Here is a 20,704-nt window from a genome sequence, read left to right as displayed (position 1 = left end):
TTTAGTAGAATAGGTAACTTTATTTTAAATAACAACTTTCTTAACCCTGCCCATTAAGATCACAGTAAACATATAATTTTATTAAGGAAATTAATCTTTACATACAAAATCAGCTATGTAATTTGACTTACAAAACAATAAAAACTGTTCTTTACTGTGGCAACAAAAGAAGCATTTTGACAAATAAAAAAATTAATGCAAACAAATTAAAACAATGCTTTTCTTTTTACTTGGTTCACTGTCTCTTCTATTTATTTTCTATGATCGTTTGACACAAATATGGATTACTTTGATATCTACTGAAACATAAATGATAAGGTTCTTAAAGGTTGAATTAAAAGTCTGGGTGTTCAATATTTTAGAAGCTGAATAAACAAATAAAATGAAATTGGGGTTTGTGATTACAGAGGATTTATCACTTTTTCCCTTTGCCCATATGAAAATATATAATAGAAAATTACCCATGGGAAAACATTTTTAAATTTAATGTTGTGTTCCTATCAACTTTAATAATAATGCCAAGTCAGCAATTTAATTAATTACTTTCACTAAGGATTAATACTTTGTCTAGAATGAAGCAGAGGTAGACTGATCTTTTCGTATTCAAATATTTTAAAATATAAAGTTTAAAATGTCATAAGGAATTATATAAAATAGTATTTTTAAGTATTTGAAATTTAATTTATAATTACATTCAAAATAATTAAATCCCTTTTTGATAAATAGTTAAGTTGTTGCTTGAAATTCATTTGGTTGAAATGATTACTCTAAGGAACTCTTTTAGTTATTTTTAATAATAATCTTTAGAAAACAAAAATACCTATTTTTAAATAAGGGTTTCTCGTTTTGGAAAAAAGCTTCTAATGATTTAAATGCACTTACTTACAGATGCTCCTACCACTGGAAAAGGCATCCTATCTGTTTTTCACACTAGTATTTACAAAGTATTATGTGATAGAGCAGCTATTGAACTAAAAAAATAAAATGTACAAATGCAAACTGGGTCAAAGAAAAATCTTTGTATGAAATGCTTAGTTATTCCAATGTTAAATATGACTTGTGCTTACTGGTAATAAATTGCATGTGTTCTCTCTCTTGTTAGTAGCTTGTTTTAGAACAGAACACAGCAATGCATGGGCCACTCTAGCGTTCTTGTGCACCTGTAAAGGCATCCTTGCAGCCCCAACCAAAATCAATGTTTATTCTGCCAAAAATAAGAGCAAGGGCTTAGTAATAATTTTTCTTTTTTGTAAATTTCTGTATTTTAGTTTTGAAGTGCTTTCTATTTAAAAATAAAATACATGATTTATTTTCATTTCTGACACTGAAGTGTTTCTTTAAAAAAAAAAAAAAGACCACATTTTAAATTTCTGCTTAAATGTATATAAAGTATACATTTAAGCATACTGGCACTCGCAACAAATGAATCCTTCCCCAGGGATAAACGGATCAGAAAATTTGTTTTTCATTCAACACTTGGAAAGAGAACAAACCTGAAATATGTAATTTTTAAAATTATGTGAAAATAATGTTTATGTGAAAAATTTCATACAGTATTTGTGTGAAAATAAGGTGGAAAAAAACTTCCATGAAGAACCCAATTTACAAAAATTCACATCTTTTTAAGATTTACATTTAATACAACACTACTGTTTTAACTGAATTGTGTGTGTATGAGGTGGTTTTTGCGGGGAGAGGGGAGTTGTATAGTGACTACTTTTTTGTGACCACTCACCTTCAACCTTGGGGGAAAATGCTTACTATATGACAAATGTAAATTAAGATCATTACTCTTCTGTCACAGATGATTTCCTAGATTTGAAAACAAGGTCTTTAATGGATGAAGAAAGTTCTTGAAGCTCTTTACGAGTAGTACTGGCAACATCTTCTTGTTCTTTGTCTAATTCATTATTCAAGGGATAATCTCCCTGCCCAGTCTTCTTACTTTGACTGACTAGCTGCTTTACAACCAGACCTTGATACTTTACCAAAAGAGCATGCTGATCCTGTGAAAAGGGAAAGAAAAGTTAATCAACACAATTTAACTTTTTGTGGAACAGATAAAGTAGAATTTCTTCAACTAATACACATTGAAGGTCCTCATCTTTACAAAAAACTGGCCATGTAAGTAGCAAGTCTAATCTAACAGTTTCTGCTCTCAAGGAGAGTACAATTTAGAAGAGATAAAACATGAATGCACATCACTTTACCATAAGTTGACTTTGCCTGGTTCTATCACCAAAGATACAGTCAAAGGGATAGGGAAGTTCCCTTTTAGCTGAGGGGTTTTTTTAGCTAAAAGGGATAGGACAAGACTTTTGAATGGGTCCTTGATGGATAAGTTAAACCTAAAGAAGCTGAAATGGGAGATTTGACATTATTGTATCTTTTCTGAAAGCTTAATTTCCAAATTCAGAACATCCTTGAAAGATTCTTGAGCTTTTTTAAAAAGCTCAATTTTAAAAAATTAATCTCCTAATCCACTGTTCACATTATTGGAAATGGGCTTTGATGTTAATATATTTTATACCCGAGTGCTGACAGTAATTCATCTCAATCCACTCAAAATATTCAGAATCTAAAACTTTGAAAGTTTCAAGTGTATTGAAAATGTAATACCTCTGGAATTTTACTATTAAGAAAAGCAATGATCTGTGGGACACATCTTCCAGGTGCATGGAGCATGCTGTGGGTTGAAAACTGAAACAACAGGACTGATGTGAGGTGCAGAATAAGAGCAGGGTCTTCCGTGACCTTTAGCTGTTCAGCCAGTGCTTGTCGATGTTGGAACAGTATCTGTCTAAAAAAAAAAAAAAAAACACACACACAAATTCATTATCATAATTTAAGAAGTTCTCACCAATTTCAATTCATCTCTTTCTGTTAATTTTTAGCTTCTCTAGTTTATCTAATTCCATAAAAATTTAAGTTAACTTTTCAATATGGTATATACACACATAAAACCTAAATGGCATGGATAGATTAGTGTGCTACAAAATTAAAGAAAAAGCTATAGAGTGGGAATACTCAAAGTATGTTTTTTGTTTTGAGTTGCTGGAGGTCAAACAAATTTGCACTGATTTAGATAAGGTTTCCTGTAAGGAAAGTCCCCAAGCTAATAAAAAGTTCCTGGGCTTGATGAACTATAGGATAAAGAAACTCTGCTACTTGATCCAGAGGGTCAGAGAGAAATATCTAACTATTTTAAGACTTCGAATATTCTTGAATGTCTACAGCCATTTAGATATATTAGACACATTAGGTACATATTCTCTATGTAAGAGTCAGGCAGTCAAATTCAAATTTCAGATATGAAAGGTTCCACATTTAAGAACATACCAAATACAGATTAATTTAATGTTACCTTTCCCTTTTTTTGTCTCCCCTTTTCACCATAATATCACAAGCTTCTGCTGCAGAATCCAGAGAAGAAATAAAGTCTTCTATGCTCTGAAAAGGCATTGAATACCATAATTTACTTTTATATATAACTGCATAAGGAAGTATAGCCATTTAACAACTGTTTTGTAATTTTACACCCCAAATACAATTTTTAAAAGGGTCACTTTCTCAGTAAGTTAGAAATTGTGATATAGAACTAAAAAATGGTAAAATGCAAGCAGCTTGGTCTTCTCTTCACATATCAAAGAGACAGCTGAGTGCAAAATACTAGTTTTAGATTGGATTTACAATTACTCTGATAAAAAATCTACTCAAAGATCTTTGTAACAAACTGCTAGCCCTGACATATAAATAGAATAAAACTTTACTTACCTTTTCATTCAGAGAGTTATGGAGTTTTGTAAGAGCTACTTTGGTTTCTTCTGATAATTTACTTAAAATTTTTTTTCTTATCTGTAGGGGTAAATAAAAATTCATTCAGTACTGTGCTTTTGACATGCAATGGATATAAGATAAAGTGAAAAAAATACTGTAACAAGTTGCTGAGTGGAATTTATCATATTCTTGAATTTTAGATCTCAAATTAGAGACAAAAACATTATTAGAGTCAATAGCCAATCAGCCAAACAGGCTAGATACAGCCCTGCTCCTCCCACCTGCTCCATCAATGTAAGAGAAAGACTAGAGAGAGTCATTGACCTTGTGAGAAGCAGAATATTTGGGTTAAGAGGCTAATTCTTCCATTGGAGTAGGAAGAGGGTGTTTTTCTCTACCCAGTGCCTGCTGTGAAGGGCCCCACTCATAAAGATCAAGGATGCCTATGAGATGGGAGACTGAGCTCTTGTTCATGGCTGGATGCTTGTTATGCTCTATGGTATGAGGAATCTTTTCAGCACCACTCTCTACATGTAAGTGTCCACTGAAGTTTTATGGTATTCTTGATCAGAGTCTTTTAGTTTCTTGTGGCATAAAATTTTGGCGCAGACTTGCTAGAATGGCTTGACACCAGGCCCTGAAGTGTATAATGTCTGGGAAGATTAGGGGCTAGTTGCTCCTGTCTAGCCTCCCTGCCCCAATCCCACACCAATCCTTCTGTGGCCCTTAAAGGGCATGGAACAAGATCTGTATTTTCCACAGCAGAGGTGGGTATAAGGGCAGGAGACATGAAACTGTCCAGACAATTAGGGATTTGCTTCTCAAGCAGAAGAAGGGAAGGGGGCCAGCACCTTGCTGGGGTAGGAGGAAGAAATAACTGTTCCTCTGTTTGAGGGATGGTCCTTACTGTGAGAAATCACATGAAACCAAACAACATTCCAAGGAAACAACTTATATCGCCTATGAGGCAATGACTAACTACATCACCAAAGACCACAAACATCAGACTGATTTGGTTTGACCTTGATCAAAGCAGTGACATGTAGTCAGTCACATCAAGACACTTTTTCCTCCCTCATTTTTCCTAAATCTCCAACTCGAAGTGGACCTAGAGAGGTGAGAAAGAAGAATAATAGGAAAGAGGAGGAGAAAGAGGAAGAGGAGGTAGAGGTGGGAGGGGAACAGAGAAGAAAGAGGAGGAGAAGGAGGGGTTGTCATCTTGGGACAGATCGCACCTTTCTTCCTCTAGGCAACTGGGAGCCATTCTCTACATTACATCGCAAGAACGGAAGAGATGAGCTTTTGAATTTAGTTTGAGATTAGAGTTTTTAAAAATTAATTGGAATTAGTCTACATATTGAAATGAGATGTCCTTAAAGGAAAATAACTTCAAAGTTATGGAAACGGGTCAGAATGTTATGGGATTTGCCAGTCATTAGGAAGAGGGAATGTGACATAATAATTAGGAAAAAACTGTTTATTCTAAAGTAATTAAGCATCATTACTTTTAATAGACTAGTTATACTACCAATCCTGCTAGCAACTGTATATATATTATACTGAAATTGAGTAAAAAACTTTTAGATTTTTTCCTCAAACCTCTTTCACTGTATTTTATTTTCCTCTTTACTCCAAATAAGATAAAATAAAATGTGTATAAATGCAAAACAGAACACATCAATAGTGGTAAGGAGATCATTAACATACTTCACTTGTAATGGCTGCAGGATCATCTACTGCCATCATTAAATCCGAAGCTAAGAAGTTGAAAATGAGGTTAGTGATATCAGTACACACTGACTTCAGCAAGTGTTTGGTAAGAGCAGCCTGTGTGTCATCTGGAAAATAAAGGACCTTTATTAAAACTAATTTATTCTCCAAATTATGAAAATCAATGAAAAAATAAGATTAACAAAGATTAAGTATACCTGCAAAAAACTTCATCCCTTTTTCAAATAACCTAATGTTATTGTACAGGTTTGAAACTTCTTCTTGCAAGTCCTTGATTGTGCGTTTTCTGCCCGTCCCAGAAGCAGAAGTTGTTGAAGACATGAATACTGAACGTACCACCTCGAGATAAGTTTTATTAAGAGGTCTGTGCATAAGATAAATAAATATATTTAGTTTATTAAAATGTACTGAGTATATAGATAAGGAATTTTGTTTCTATGGAAATAAGGCTTAAGAATAGAGATCTCTATTTTTTATACAAATAAAATTAATTTGGAGACAAGTTCACTAACAATTTGTTCCACAACCCTAGGAATTAAAACAGAAATAGATTAATTTTCTCTATTTTAAAGTATTCAAAGTTACTGCAATTAAGACACCAAGAATAAAAAAAAACCCATAATTCAAAATTGCTTTTTAAAATTAATTTGGAGAATAGTAGACTATAAATCTGTTCTTCATCTTCAGGAATTACAACTTAAAATTCTCAATTTCTAAAATATTAAAATACATTTTAAAAAAACCTTTTCATGCCTAAAAAGCAGTGCAAAATGATTAGTAGTAACTATTTCATTTTTTTACATGTGAAAACTGTAATTTTGTAATACTTTTATGCACAAAGAATATTTATATTAAAAAATTATCACCACAGAAGTTATATTTCTAAAATCAAAGTTAGATACACTGCTCTCCTGGATGGTATTTATGGAAGCGTACACAGTGAAACTAACTTGAGGGATGACCAGGTTAGTTAGTTACTAATGGTCAAGTTATACATAATTTTCTTCATTTTTATATAAAAATACCCTTAGCCATTCACAAGGTAGGAGTGCCTAAATTTATTCTTTTTGAAGTGAATTTGTTACTCTATATTCTCCTTAAACACTGTTTACTTTCTGCCAAATTAAAATAGAAAATTATCTTTTCTTCCTTTTGAATGTTATTTTTCGTGCTATAGCAGAGACCAGCCAGTGGTTAATGCCGGTCTTTTTCTCCCCAACCAAGACCTATGACTGTAAGATCGGTGAGTGAGGACACTTTCTCGCTCCTGCCTTTTATTTCTCATACTGCTATGCCCAAAGAACTTAACAAATATTTGTTGAATTAAACTGCCGCTGTAGGCAAATAAAATCTGGAATTTGGTGGCTAGGTTAAATTCCAAGTTTGAAATGAAAATATCTAATACATTTTCTTTCTATGATTTTGGAAAAAATCTTATTTAATAACCCATTGAATTTCTATCATAAAACAGAAAAAATACATTTTATACTTGCTTTATTAAGTACTCAGCAAGTTCTGAAATAAACTCCTCAGGGGCATCTTGTATGTGTTTTCTTAAAAAATCTTCAATCTCATCCTGGAACATAAAACTGATCTCTGGCTTCTTCTTTCCTATATCGGACATGAGCAATGGCAAATAAATAAATAAATAAAAAACATGCAACCAAATAGCAAATAGGGTTCCATTAATATATTTAGTAAGACAATAATTCATTCATCACTCAATTGTTAATGTCAAATAGCAACAACTAGTAAAAACAATTTTGAAATTAGGATATATAATAAAACCTCTTTTTAAAAAATATTTTATTTTATATTCAGGGGCTTCGTATACATGCTTGTTACATGAATACAAGACATACTGGCAGGGACTGGGATACTACTGTACCCATTAACCAAACAGTGAACATTGTACCTGTTAGGTAACTTTTTTAACCCTTGCCCTGCCCACATACCCCCTACAACTTCCCTCCTTTTGGAGTTCTTCTATTATTTTCCATGTGTGCCCATTGTTTAGCTCCCATTTATAAGTGAGAACATGTGGTATTTTGTTTTGTTTCTGAGTTAGCTCACTTAGAGTAATGGCCTCAAGTTCCAACCACGTTGCTGCAAAGGACAGGATTTCACTGTTTTTAATGGCTACATTGTATTCCCTGGTATATACCACATTTTCTTAATCCAGTCAATCATTGGTGGACACTTACGCTGGTTCTATGACTTTGCTATCGTGAATAGTGCCTCAATGAACATAAGAGTGTACGTGTCTCTTCAATATAATAATTTCATTTCCTTTGGGTAGAAACCCAGCAGTGGGACTGCTGGGTCAAATAGTAGTTCTAATTTTAGTTCTTTGAGAAATCTCCATACTGTTTTCCACAGAGGTTGAACTAATTTACATTCTCTCCAACTGTGTATAACCATTCCCTTTTCCCCATATCAACACTAACATCTGTTGTTTTTTGACTTTTTAGTAACCAATTCTGACTGGTGTATGATGATATATTGTGGTTTTAGTTTGCATTTATCTGATTAGTGATGTTGAGCATTTATTCATGTGTTCGTTGGCTGCTTGTATTTCTTCTTTTGAGAAGTATCTGTTCGTGTCCTTTGCTCAGTTTTCAATGGGGCTTTTTCTTGTTGAGTTCTTCATAGACTCTAGATATTAGTCCTTTGTCAGAAGCATAATTTGCAAATATTTTCTCCCATTCTGAAGGCTGTTTACTCTGTTGTAATCATTTATTTTGCTGTGCAGAAACTTTTTAGTTTAATTAAGTCCTATGTGTCAATTTTTGGTTTTGGTGCATTTGCTTTTGGGACTTTTATCATAAATTCTTTGCCTAGGCCAATGTCCAGAAGATTTTTTCCTAGGTTTTCTTCTAGGATTTATACAGTTTCATGTCTTACATTCTAAATATTTACTCCACCTTGAGTTGATTTTTGTGTATGACGAGATGGGATACAGTTTCGTTCTTCCCAGCACCATTTATTGAATAGGGTGTCCTTTCCCCATTGTTTATTTTTGTCGACCCTGTCCAAGATCAGTTGGTTGTAGGTATGTGGCTTTATTTCTGGGTTGTGTATTCTGTTCCAGTGATCTATGTGTCCATTTTTCTAGCAGTACCATGTTGTTTTGGTTACTATAGCCTTGTAGTATAATTTGAAGTCAAACAATATGATGCCTCCATATTTGTTCTTTTTGCTTAGGATGCTTTGGCTATTCAGGCTCTCTTTTGGTTCCATATCAACTTTAGGAGTGTATTTTTCTAATTCTGTGAAAAATGATGTTTGTTTCTGATAAAGATTGCACTGAATCTGTAGATTGCTGTGGGGAGTATGGTCATTTTAACAATATTGATTCTTCTAATCCATGAGCCTGGGGTGTCTTTCTATTTGTTTGTGTCATCTACGATTTCTTTCACCAGTGTTTTGTAGTTACCCTTATAGAGATCTTCCATTTCTTTGGTAAAATGTATTCTTAGGTTTTTTTGTTTTTGTTTTTGTTTTTGTAGCTATTAAAAATAAGACTGAGTTCTTGATTTGGTTCTCAGCTTGAAAGACACTGATGTATAGAAATGCTACTAATTTTTGTATACTGATTTTGTATCCTGATATTTTACTGAAGTCGTTTATCAAGACCAGGAGTCTTTGGAGGAGTCTTTATGGCTTTCTAGGTATATGATCATGTCATCAGAGAACAGAGATAATCTGACTTCCTCTTTTCCAATATGGATGCTTTTATTTCTTTCTCTTGCCTGACTGCTCTGGCTAGGATTTCTAGTACTATGTTGAATAGGAGTGGTGAGAGCAGACATCCTTTGCCTTGTTCCAGTTTTTAATGGCTCTATCAATTTTTCTCCACTCAGTATGATGCTGGTTGTGGGTTTGTCATTAAGTAGCTCTTATTATTTTGAGGTATGTTCCTTTGATGCCTAGTTTGTTGACGATTTTTATCATGAAGTGGTAAAATTTCTTATGTGATCATTTTCTAACTTCATTTAAAACTGATTATTTTCTACAAGTCAATCAGAAAATAATAAAGAGTTTTCCCCTTTGTTAAACCTGGATGATACAAACAGCTGGAAATCAAAACAAGTATTTCAAAACAAATTTTTAAGGAAAGAATAATTTATCTTTGTTGGACAAGGAATACTGGGCACTTTTTCCTCCTTTATAAAAATATAAATTTATTAGAAATTAAATAATCCTTATAATTTAAATAAGATCTTTGGAAAGTATAATCGTGTGAATCACAATTCAAATAATTGTTTAAGCTAAAATTTATCTTTTGGAAAAGGCATAGATTAAAAAAAAGTCTCAGAATTCTATAATTTATTTTTGCTCTCACAAAAATAAGTCTATAGTAAGGAAAATTTGTATGCAGCTACTGTAATGAAAATAATAGTTAACTGCAAATGTCATGCCTACCCATTTACTTAGGAAAGCATGGGTTGCAGACAAAAAAAAGCTAACAATATTTCCATTAGAAATTGTAAAGGTATAAAAGTGACTATTTCTAGCTTAATTAAGTTATTGATTCTATAAGCAAAAACTTTACAAATAAAAATAAAATGGCTCAAAAATCAATTTTCACTATAAATAAAAATCTAAGGAGTTGACATGCTAGCTGTAGAGTAGACAGACAGTACTATTATTTTCTGGGATCTGCTGTCCATTCCTAATGTTCACATTAAATGATCTATGATTTCCCTGTTTACTTCCTTTATGCATTTTACAAGTTATTAAATTATATTTTCTTCTAGTAATCTTTCATACTGAGTTGATCCTATATTTTAGCTGAGAACCCAATTTCATCCTCTATTTCAAAGATTACAACACAAATTTTTTTCAAAAGCACTGAAATTATATTTTTAAAGGTAGAATGGTTTTACTACTTTTATAGCTCCTTTCAATAATAATCTATTCACAAAAGGAATATCACATGCCTCATTTGACCATTATTTAAGATTACAGATATTAGAGAAGTGTTTTTTTGTAATGCCTCTTCACCCACATGCCTAGTACACCTGGGAAACAGGAAAATTCATTTACCAGTGAAAAATTAAAATTTACAATGGATAGTCTTAAGCCTATTTGAAATAAGGATAAAGCTAGTAGTTCCTATAAAGATACTTTTCCTTTAATTAACATTGTTTTGCATACATGAAGAACAGTAGTTATTTCTACCTATCTCAGAATACTTTAAAGGCAAATCTTAAACAACTGTGCTATTACAAATAGCAAGTACAACATTAATAGCTGCAGGCACATCACTTGATATCTACATCTTCCAGCTATAGCCCGTATGTAATGAATTCTGTGAAAGAGGAAAAACATAAATCTCAATCTATTATCATTTAAAGTTTTTTTTTTTAATTTTCATTTTGCTGGGGATAAGGAAGAGGGCAGTATCATGTTTTCATTAAGTTTACCTTTTTTAAACAGAAAAATTAAAAATATCATAATTTTAATTAGAAAAACAAAAGATGTCTCTTTTAGACTTTCTTGGCCAAGCGCTAACAAGTCTAGGAAAAGAAAGATGCGTATAATTAAATCTCTCTCTTAGATATAAGTAACCAACCAGTTAGGTGTTACTATGAAAGTAAAATGTACATAAAATTAATGTTTCCTATTTAAATTTGCAAGTCTACTTTTCAAAAATACCCTAATACTTGTTTTGCATGGCAGTGGAAGACCATAAAAATGATCATGGTAAGGTGAAACCATGCAAAGCTTTCTTAATAATCAATAGGAAAAATTACAATTGTTCTGTGGCCTTTAAAAATTTTTGGTAAACATTAAAAGCTTTTACTGTTGGTTATAAATGTATAGGAAAATGAAAAATAAAACTAATGTTTATAATTTAATATGCCGTATTTTTAACACATTAGAACATGGAGAATGAAAGTGTTTTATTTCTGTGTAAAATACTTACCAGGAATAGTCTGAACAGTGCTTGCTTTCTTCTTATTATCAATTAACTTGCAGTATGGAGCAAGTACCTTTCCTATGCTTTATAAATTGTCATACCACTTTCTAACTCTGAATCAGCTTCCAATGTTTTATCCCTTGCCTTTTCAATGTCTTGGAATATCTCCAAGAATTGTGAAGTTTTTGCCTACTTTACATCCTCTAAGATGTTTTCATCCTTTTTGTCATAACCACTTTCCTCATTTTCTTGAGCAATGGCAGTGTTAACATTCCCACAGTCAGCCATTCCCTCTATAACTCCATTTATGCTTGATTCCAATTTTATTTTCAGTGTTATCACTTTTCATTTATTTGCTACGCTTTTATCTTTGTTGGCCAATTCTCTTTTTGATTACCCATTTCTGTAAAATATCATAGCGTTTATCAGTGGGAGACAATTAGGCAATACAGCTACATGCTTTGTTGTTTGAGCATAAGGAATAACCAATGTGCAGTGACCAATCATTGATAAACTATACAATAAGTGGTGTGATTGTCATAGATCATGATATGCATCTGTTATTTATGTACTGATTTGTGGACTGAAGAGCTACTTTATACAATACTCAGTTAATATACGAAAGTATCTTTGTATCTAATATTTAAGATAAATAGTGTTACTGGACTGATATCATTTAACTAAAGTGTGGTAACTGAAATTTGTGTCACTGAAACACTGCAAAATAAGGACTTCCTGTATTCGCATATATACCTAATTATATACATCTTAAGAAAATATGTTAAAAATATCACACATACAACAAGGAAAAGTAAAGAAAAGCTACCTACCAGTGTGGGATGATTGAGATTCATCATCACTATCATCATCTTTTCTTCCTTTCTTCTTGATTTTTTTAATTTTGTACTCTCTGGCATTGCCCCCACCTCCTCCTCTCATGCTTCCACTGCCCTCTGGTGGGAAAATGACATTAGTTAGCATTACCTAACTAAATAATCATTTTTATAAAATAATGACACTATATTGTTGTATTTAACTTTACAGCAGAAAAAATAAAGGCAAAATAAAGAAACTTTTACTCTTTTTAAATCTGGAGCTCCCCTATGAAAAGTTTAGTAAATCCAATACATAAAAAATAAATAATAAAATACGAAATCTTTTGAGCAATCTACCTTAGATAGCCTGACCGCTCTAAATGCATTCTCTTTCTCCTTCTCTAATGTCACCTCTTCTCTGTAACTCTCAATATTTTCTTAACAAAAATCCATTCCTTCACCTCCTCTTCTACCTTCCCCAAAAGAAATGTGTCCTCCTTTGCTCATCTGTGTTACCACAGCCTCATCGATAACCTTCTATTATAAGACTTCACAAATTTAATTATTCTTATTTTGCTTTCTTGGTTGAAAGATTATTACCTGTTTTTAGAGGAGATATCCTGACCCATCTGCTACTCAACCAGATTATAAACTTCTGAAGAGCAAGGATCATGTGTCATTAATGTATATATTCTTTACAGAAATGCTTGAAACATAACACCTGCTTCATAAATGTTGACCATGAATATTAATTGGTTAAGTATAAAAGTATCATTACCTATTGACTATACACTTAAAAAAACAAATTATGAAACAAATGCAAACACTGTAAATAAAAATAAAAAATACTACTTCTGCATTTCCCTGCTCTTTGATATTGACATGTAAAATATCTACTCTACAAAATGGAATACTGATAATGGGTTTAAACCATTGAACATATTACAACTATATTATATTACTTCAAAATAAGTAAAAGATTAGTGTTTTTAATAAAATAAAGATTACTAAAGATCTTTTTCTAAATTCTAAATAGATTTGCCTTAGATTTCATCATATCTTAGAATTAAACTTCTATTATTTTTCCCTTGCTTTTATAATAAAAAAAATTCTATTTTCAAAAACATAAGTCTAAAGTGAACATGCTTTTTTATATTTGACAACAAGTTTCCTATGGGGGGGAACATTCATGATTGACATGATTCCACACACTGTAATTAAACAATTATAATACAATAGCATTATCACTGAAAACAAAACATCAAATGACCCTTAACTTTTAATAAGAAATAAAATATTAAATAGACTAGTTATTTGACATGTCATCAATTGAGTAAGGCAAATTTATAACTATATCTTCAAATATATGATAAAATATCCATAGCTATGAATATTACTGTGATTTAATTTATTAATTTTCCTGGAAGAATAGAGAAATTTCATAATGCCATTGAAAGGTTTTACAGAAAAAGATTTTGGAAGAGGAAATAAACTATCTCAAAGAATTAGAAGTGTATTTATTAATGAAAAATGTTGAATATTGAATTTCTTCAGTTCCGATAAAGCACTAATAACACTGTTCCTACTATAAAAACTATGGAAATACATGTTACTTTTCCATTGCAAATTACAAGCATACCAGTGATACCTAGAATAATTTCTAGTGACTTTAGATTAGAAAAAGAAATGTAAAAATATTTCATTGAGAAATTTTTTCATTTAATTAGTATGTTTACAGGACACCTAAAATATATCAAGTGGTGCTTTGGGTATGTAGCAAGAGTACAACAATAAATGAGATCAACACAGTTCCCAAACAATGAAACACATCATGGTGATAAAGTGATGCAAATAAACTGACAAAATGAGGTGGCAGAGAGTGACTGTGGCTACTATTCCAAAGGGTTAGGAGGCCTCTCTAAGGAAGTGGCATTTAAAGTCGAGCTCTGAATGAAAAGAATAAACCAGTTACTTAAAGTCTGGGAGAGGGCATTCCAGGTAAAAGGAACAGTTGGTGTAAAAGCTTTGAGGTGAATATGACCCTAGCAAGTTTAAGAATCAAAATAAAACAAAACAAAACAAAAAAGGGCTACTGGGCTGGAACACAGACAGAGGATGGGGAAAAACAAGAGATAAGCATGATGATAAAATTAAGTTTTCACAAAAGAAAACAAAACATAATCACCAATATTTCCATTTTAATATATAAAATTTAACACATTAGCAAAGTATTTGGTTGATATTAGCTGTTTAAAGGTAAATCGATAAACAAAAGGCCTTTCAAAGGGCATAATAAATGTGATAAATGCAAAGTTCACTGCAACAAATACAAAACTTATCTTTGAATATTCCTTGTTAACAATTTATTACCTGTTGCCTTCCTTCTTCGCTCATCTTTTTTATCCTTTTTGCTTGTACTAACGCTTTCTAAAGTGGATATTTGTTTCAGATCTTCTTCGGTGATTAAATGCACAGGATTATTTTTCATTTCCTAAAATAAAACATGCTTTTTTTTGGTAGGAAAAACACATAGCATTTCCAAAAGCATAAAAGTTGTTTATATACTCACTAATTATTCGTGTTTGGTTTTGTTGCTTAGAAGAACTATAGAGCTTTGTTTCAGAGCTGTCACTCTAAGGCAAATGTTTCTCCTTGCCCAAAATAGGTCTCTTCCCTTGCTGCTCTTGACTTTTTTTGTACCCATTATTAACTAATGAGAAATCCTATCTTGTCACTTAACAACTGATTACACAGCTGCAATCAGATGCAATCCTCTCCAGCTGTTACTGGCTGGTTTTACCACATCTTAATTGATGCCCCATGCTCCTTCGCTTTTTGAGACTCCCAATTCCAATGCCACCTGGATACTTGAGATTATTAAAGATAATAAACCTCCATCCCCTACCCCACCCAAATTACCATATGTGAGTTGCATACTCAGTCATATAATCTTTTTTCCCCCCCTCTGGACTCATTCTTGATAATTTCTGCTTTCAAAAAGTTTATGATAACAACCATGAAGTATTTCCAAGTTCAGATACTGGTTCTTTCTGATGGCATAAGGTCCCATAATCTCTAGTGACAAAAGTATATATTTATGATAAAAATAATATTATTTCCTTTTTGTTTTTCTAAAGAAAAATGCTTAAAATGTTGACAGTTCACGTGACAGAATCACCTTTTTCGGAATTTATTTTTGTGGTTAGAGGGAGAAGCCCAAGGAAAGAAGAAAAGTGATGACCATGTTAAATTTTTACTTGAGTAAAAAATCCCAAATAAAATTAAGAGTCATTTACTAACTGCTAGTTAACATGGAACAGACATTTTACATACATCCCTTATTTATATTTATTCTTTCCATAGTAGGTATCATGATCCTTTCTTTAAAGATAAGGAAACTAGAGGTCTATTTGTCCAAAGTCATACAGATAATACACGTTTTAAAGTCAGGGTTGCTGACATCAAACATGTATACTTTTTAATCTTCTCTGCTGCTTATCAGGCTAAATGCAGAAGTTTATCTCATTTTTAGACTATTAAAGAGCTTAGAAGGAGAACAGCTAAATATAAACTATTTATATATTTACTAAGCCCTCATGAATTTATTAACAGTTTAAAATAAATGGGCCTATTTTACCTATTTGAGAGCAGGCTTTACAAGGAGATGATGCTGCCAACTAGAAACATGAACTAAAGAGTCATTAACACAGACCCGGCAGAACCTCTATTTCAAAATACTTTCATAGCAGTTGCTCTGAGGAACTAATAAATGGTAACAAAATTTCTTTCTTCAGTAATTTACCCTGTCTGTGTACGCCAAATAGGAAAAATTATTGAGGCTCTGCTAGATTGAGTAAATATATTGTGTATTGGTTGACAAATATACTGTATATTTGTACGTATCTACAGATACTGTTTTTTGTGCATTTTGATGTTTTAAAGTTGGACCAACCTCAGGAAACCTAACTGAAAAGTGTAATTTCCTTTACGTTATTTTAATTTATAAAGTCAGTTTCACAACTTTTAAGTCAGATGTTTTGATGGGAATAAGAGAAAAAACAAATCTGGGAGACAAAATAAAAAGGAATGATACATTAAAGGAAAATAATAAATGATACCAAGTGTTCACTTTCGCTTATCCCATTTTTCAAAAGACATCAGATGATTCTAAATTGAAAATATTATTAAGATTAGCAGATAAAAGGAAATCTGGAATACCTTTTCGGCTTTCTGGTGCATCAGCTCACGGAACAGTTCTGTACAGTCATTTATAAATTTTTCACTGACTACAACAGTATCGCTAAAGACTACAGCTGAGGCCTGTTTGCTGAATGCCCTCATCACCTGCTGAAGCAATATGGCAGCATCTTCAACTGATAAAGAAGTGGGTAGCAGAGGCTAGAATTACAAACAAAATAAAAATAAAGTATAAATGCAATATAATACAGTGAAACCATTTGCTATATACGTATATGCTCTCTCTAGATGATCTCACTAAGTCCAGTGGCTTTTGGAACCATATTTATGCCGATAACCTCCAAATTATATTTCTGGTTTCATCACCACTCTGAGCTCTGAAATCACATATTCTATTGCCTACCTTCCCCACTTGCATGCCTAACAGACATCTCCAATTGTTCAAAACAACACTGAAACCTACAAGGCACACATAGTTCATTTTTCTCACAAAGTCACAAACAGTCCACCAGGATGTCCTGATAACCTTCAAAATGTATTTTGTCATAACTCTTTTTCCTATCTGAAATTATCTTACTGTTTTCCTTAACTATCTTTCCCTAATGTAAGTGGCCCTCCTAAAGACAGCAAGCATGTCTGGCTACCATATCCCCAACAAGTATTAATAGAATGGTGCCTCGCACACAGAAGGTAGTTTCGTTAGATGAATAAAAAAACAGTTAAATCTGGAATCTTTGGGACTTTCATATCCAAAACAGAGAATTTCTGCTTTATAAAGAGGGTCTGGGCCTGACTAGAAAATAATGGATTGGCCTTGTTTGTTTATCTTTATCTACACTTATCTTTTTGGCATACTGAAGGGCAGGTCAACATTGAACACTGAAGTAAACACTATCAGTGCCAAGGCAGCTTGTGTTAATACATTAGCAGAGATTAAAGGATAAGGAATAAACATATGCTACACAATGCCTGATGCCAGTACAGCTGTGAATGCATGGAAAAGATGTGAGAAGTCTCATCAATTCTTTATCAGGATTAACAGGAGTGTTGTTTGCTTGTTTGTTCTGAGATTTATAGAATTCTGGATGTTGACTGTCCACATATAGAAGGTCACCCGAAAGACTTTAAGCATAAAGATTATTTTTGTTATAACAATGATTAGAATTTGCCTCCAAAGCCAAGACCACCTTTATGTATCCTAATTTCTAAATGGTCAAATATTAGTAAAATATTAGTTGTCATTGTTTAAAGAAAAGTGAGGAAAAGATAAAACATACTGTAATATCAACCCATGTTCCAGAGCTGATGGCTTCTTCTACTGATGCTTCCACTTGATCCACAAGTCCTTGACCAACACAAGCTGCTTTCAAAAACAAGAGTTGTGTAGTCTTATATCTTTTCTTTATGTAGCTTACAGCATCTGGGATTCCAAGTCTGGACAAAGCATCAAATTCTACAAATACATCACAAAGTTGGCTTAGAATTGTCAATTACATGTAAGACAAAAGTGAAAAATAAAGACTTAAAAGTTATAGCCAATAAAGTTATTAGGGATGTCTACCTTCTTAACTCCTCTAACTCCACCCCAAATAATCATGCTTAAGAAAACCAGTTATAACAAAGTTCTAATCCATGATTATAATTGAAGAAACTGAAAAGTACATCTCAGGAAGTCAAAAAAACATAAGGAAAACCCAGTATTCTACCATACGTTTAAATTATTTATATACTGAGGAAGTAATCTGTTATGCAGTTTGACTTGGATTATAAAACCGATCAAACAAAGTAAGCTATATATATATATATGTGTATATATATCCTATATATATCTGCTAATTGTTTTAATAACTAAATTCAGTCCAATTTATCCAAATGACAGTAGAACTTCAGACACAGAATTTAGAATAACTTCAATGTTTCTGAAGTATTAGGTAACTAATAAAAATACACATTGTAAATCTGATAGTCAACAAAATATTTCTAAGATGATATATCTGAAAAACTGGGCAACTTTGCAAAATGTAAGATATAATAATTACTTTTATGAATTAAAAAATACTTTTAAGTTTATAGTACCATCTTAATAAATGTAACTGGAAGACTGGCAGCAATTAGTACCAGCTTTTAGCCTTTTTACATTATAATTGTTCAGTAACTATAGAACTAAACTCAGTTCCAAGACCCACAGAAACTCGTAGTGTGACTGCTTTTACACTCAAAGGCAACCATTATAATCTTCTGATCATAGAGGACAGTATATGTAGACTCTAGGGTTCCCATTTTTTAATTTTTATTTATTATTATTTTTAATATAACCCACAGATCAAAGGAGGACTCTAGGGTTAGTATAATACTTTTAAAGAATGAGTTTAGTGTTAAAAAGAAATTTGAGTTTTAAAGAAATAAGAAAGTTACCTAGATAGCCATTCTGCCTGAAAAAGGAATCCACCCAAGTACTCTGTGTCCTGGAGTAGATGTCAGGGACAAACACAGCTTTATCCTGTCTCCCACCAACCACAGTGCCTCGTAAGCGTCCGCTATTAACAAGTTCCTCAAGCACAGCTTAAAACAAACCCACATGAATACAAATAAATCAGAGCAGGTATACATCTTAAAAAGTAAAATACTTTATTATTTCATAATTTACTTATTCTTAACCTTTAAAAAACCAATCTGAAGTTGAAATAGCATAAATAAAGGTAGTATATTTTAGACAAAATTTCCCTGCCATTTATGAGAATATTCAAAACATAAATTCAGGGAAATTTTGCATTTTGGCAACTAGCTAAAGGTGTTGAACTTGTAACTCAAGCTAGTTAATATTAACACTGAAATTTTTAGTTTGAGTAATTTTGGTGAAAACATAGCATGCCATTATCTGTCTCATGATTTACAAAAAACAGATGATAAAACACTTCAAGAACAGGAAATATGCAATTATTAGTGTTAACAAGTTCCATTTTTTAATATCTAAAAAAATCAAGACACCCAGACTATAATAGAATCAGTAGTGTGAAATACAACTATAAGCATTTTAAAGAGTTATTCCATTTCCACTGTTTACACTGAAGTAAGACATTTCAGCCCTACCTATAAGAGAAGTGTAATGCCTTGGTTAAGAGGATCAATGTTGGAGTCAGACTAAGTCTAAACCTCAACTCTGCCACCTACTAGCTATGAAACACTAGACAAGTCATTTTCCTTATTTCTCCATTTCCATATCTGTGAAATGGGGATAATAACAATATCATCTCATAGAATTGTTGTATTCAAGTAAATTGCTTGCAACAGTAGCTGGCATATAATAAAGACTCAGTAATAAATATTAACTAAATATCACTACCATCACCACCACCACGAAGTGGAAGATGCTGCCATTAATAGCAAATTTATATTTTTATTTAAACCATAACATTTAACTAAACATTTTGTTTTAGAAATTAAAATCCTCTAAAAAGGAAAAAGCAGATGGAAAGCAGCTATTTCTAAGTGAATCAGCAAGCACATTCAAAAGATGATTGGCAAAAAGAAAGGCTAATGAAAATTAGTCTGTAACGGAAATAAAAATTAGTTTGTGCATGAATTTTAAAATTGCAATGCTGAGTAAATTAGAATACATCAAAAAAGTCCAGAGTTCTCAATAGACTACAACACACGATCCTCAATTTAGTATGACTGTACAATGTAAATCCATTCTAAATTCTGACCAAAGTTGTGAAGTTACCAATTATTATTTGAAGAACTTTACATTACAATGAAATTACACCAACCCCTAATTATATAGATTCCAACAAAGTCAGGTTAATTTTAAATCAGTCAAACAAAAATTTTAAAGTTCATATTCTGAAAATACAGTGAAAATTAATTTTTAGTTCAATACTTGATATTTCTTTTCCATTTTTCATTTTCGTTCTTAGATTTGCACAGATAATCTGAGTTGAAAGACAAAATCATTACTTTTAAAAATTATTTCAGCAAAGCATTAAAAAAACCCTCAAAACCTCCCAACAGCTTCACAAACAACATAGATAATGAACAAAGATTATTTTCGAGTTAATATGTTGTTTGAATGATAAGAATATACTTTTATTGCTATCAGCTTTTGGTAAAAATTGTTAGTGAAACACAATTTACTTTCATATTAGATAATGTAGCAAAATCCTAAGAAACAAAGTAAAAACTATTCTTAATCTTACAATTTTAAATTTCTATATGTACATGTAGAATAGAGTGTGTGAGACATATATTTTCATTATAA

The 20,704-nt window shown here is 32.0% G+C and overlaps 1 protein-coding gene across 1 annotated transcript in view; it reads right to left on the bottom strand.

Annotated features, from left to right (window-relative positions):
* UFL1 (UFM1 specific ligase 1) overlaps window positions 1-20,704 on the bottom strand; it is a 33,607-nt gene continuing 12,903 nt past the window's right edge. Inside the window, exons 8-19 of the mRNA XM_024248915.3 lie at window positions 18,862-19,008; window positions 17,724-17,899; window positions 16,468-16,647; window positions 14,620-14,740; window positions 12,265-12,387; window positions 7,002-7,119; window positions 5,706-5,872; window positions 5,485-5,615; window positions 3,775-3,855; window positions 3,365-3,450; window positions 2,620-2,800; window positions 1-2,006 (exon numbers count right to left, since the gene is read on the bottom strand). Of these exons, the coding sequence (XP_024104683.1) occupies window positions 1,788-2,006; window positions 2,620-2,800; window positions 3,365-3,450; window positions 3,775-3,855; window positions 5,485-5,615; window positions 5,706-5,872; window positions 7,002-7,119; window positions 12,265-12,387; window positions 14,620-14,740; window positions 16,468-16,647; window positions 17,724-17,899; window positions 18,862-19,008 (1,730 nt within the window). The 3' untranslated portion in view covers window positions 1-1,787. The remainder of the gene's footprint in view (window positions 2,007-2,619; window positions 2,801-3,364; window positions 3,451-3,774; window positions 3,856-5,484; window positions 5,616-5,705; window positions 5,873-7,001; window positions 7,120-12,264; window positions 12,388-14,619; window positions 14,741-16,467; window positions 16,648-17,723; window positions 17,900-18,861; window positions 19,009-20,704) is intronic.

This window comes from Pongo abelii, chromosome 5, assembly GCF_028885655.2.
Source record: "Pongo abelii isolate AG06213 chromosome 5, NHGRI_mPonAbe1-v2.0_pri, whole genome shotgun sequence".
Lineage (NCBI taxonomy): Eukaryota > Metazoa > Chordata > Mammalia > Primates > Hominidae > Pongo > Pongo abelii.
This window is presented reverse-complemented; position numbering and strand designations above follow the sequence as displayed.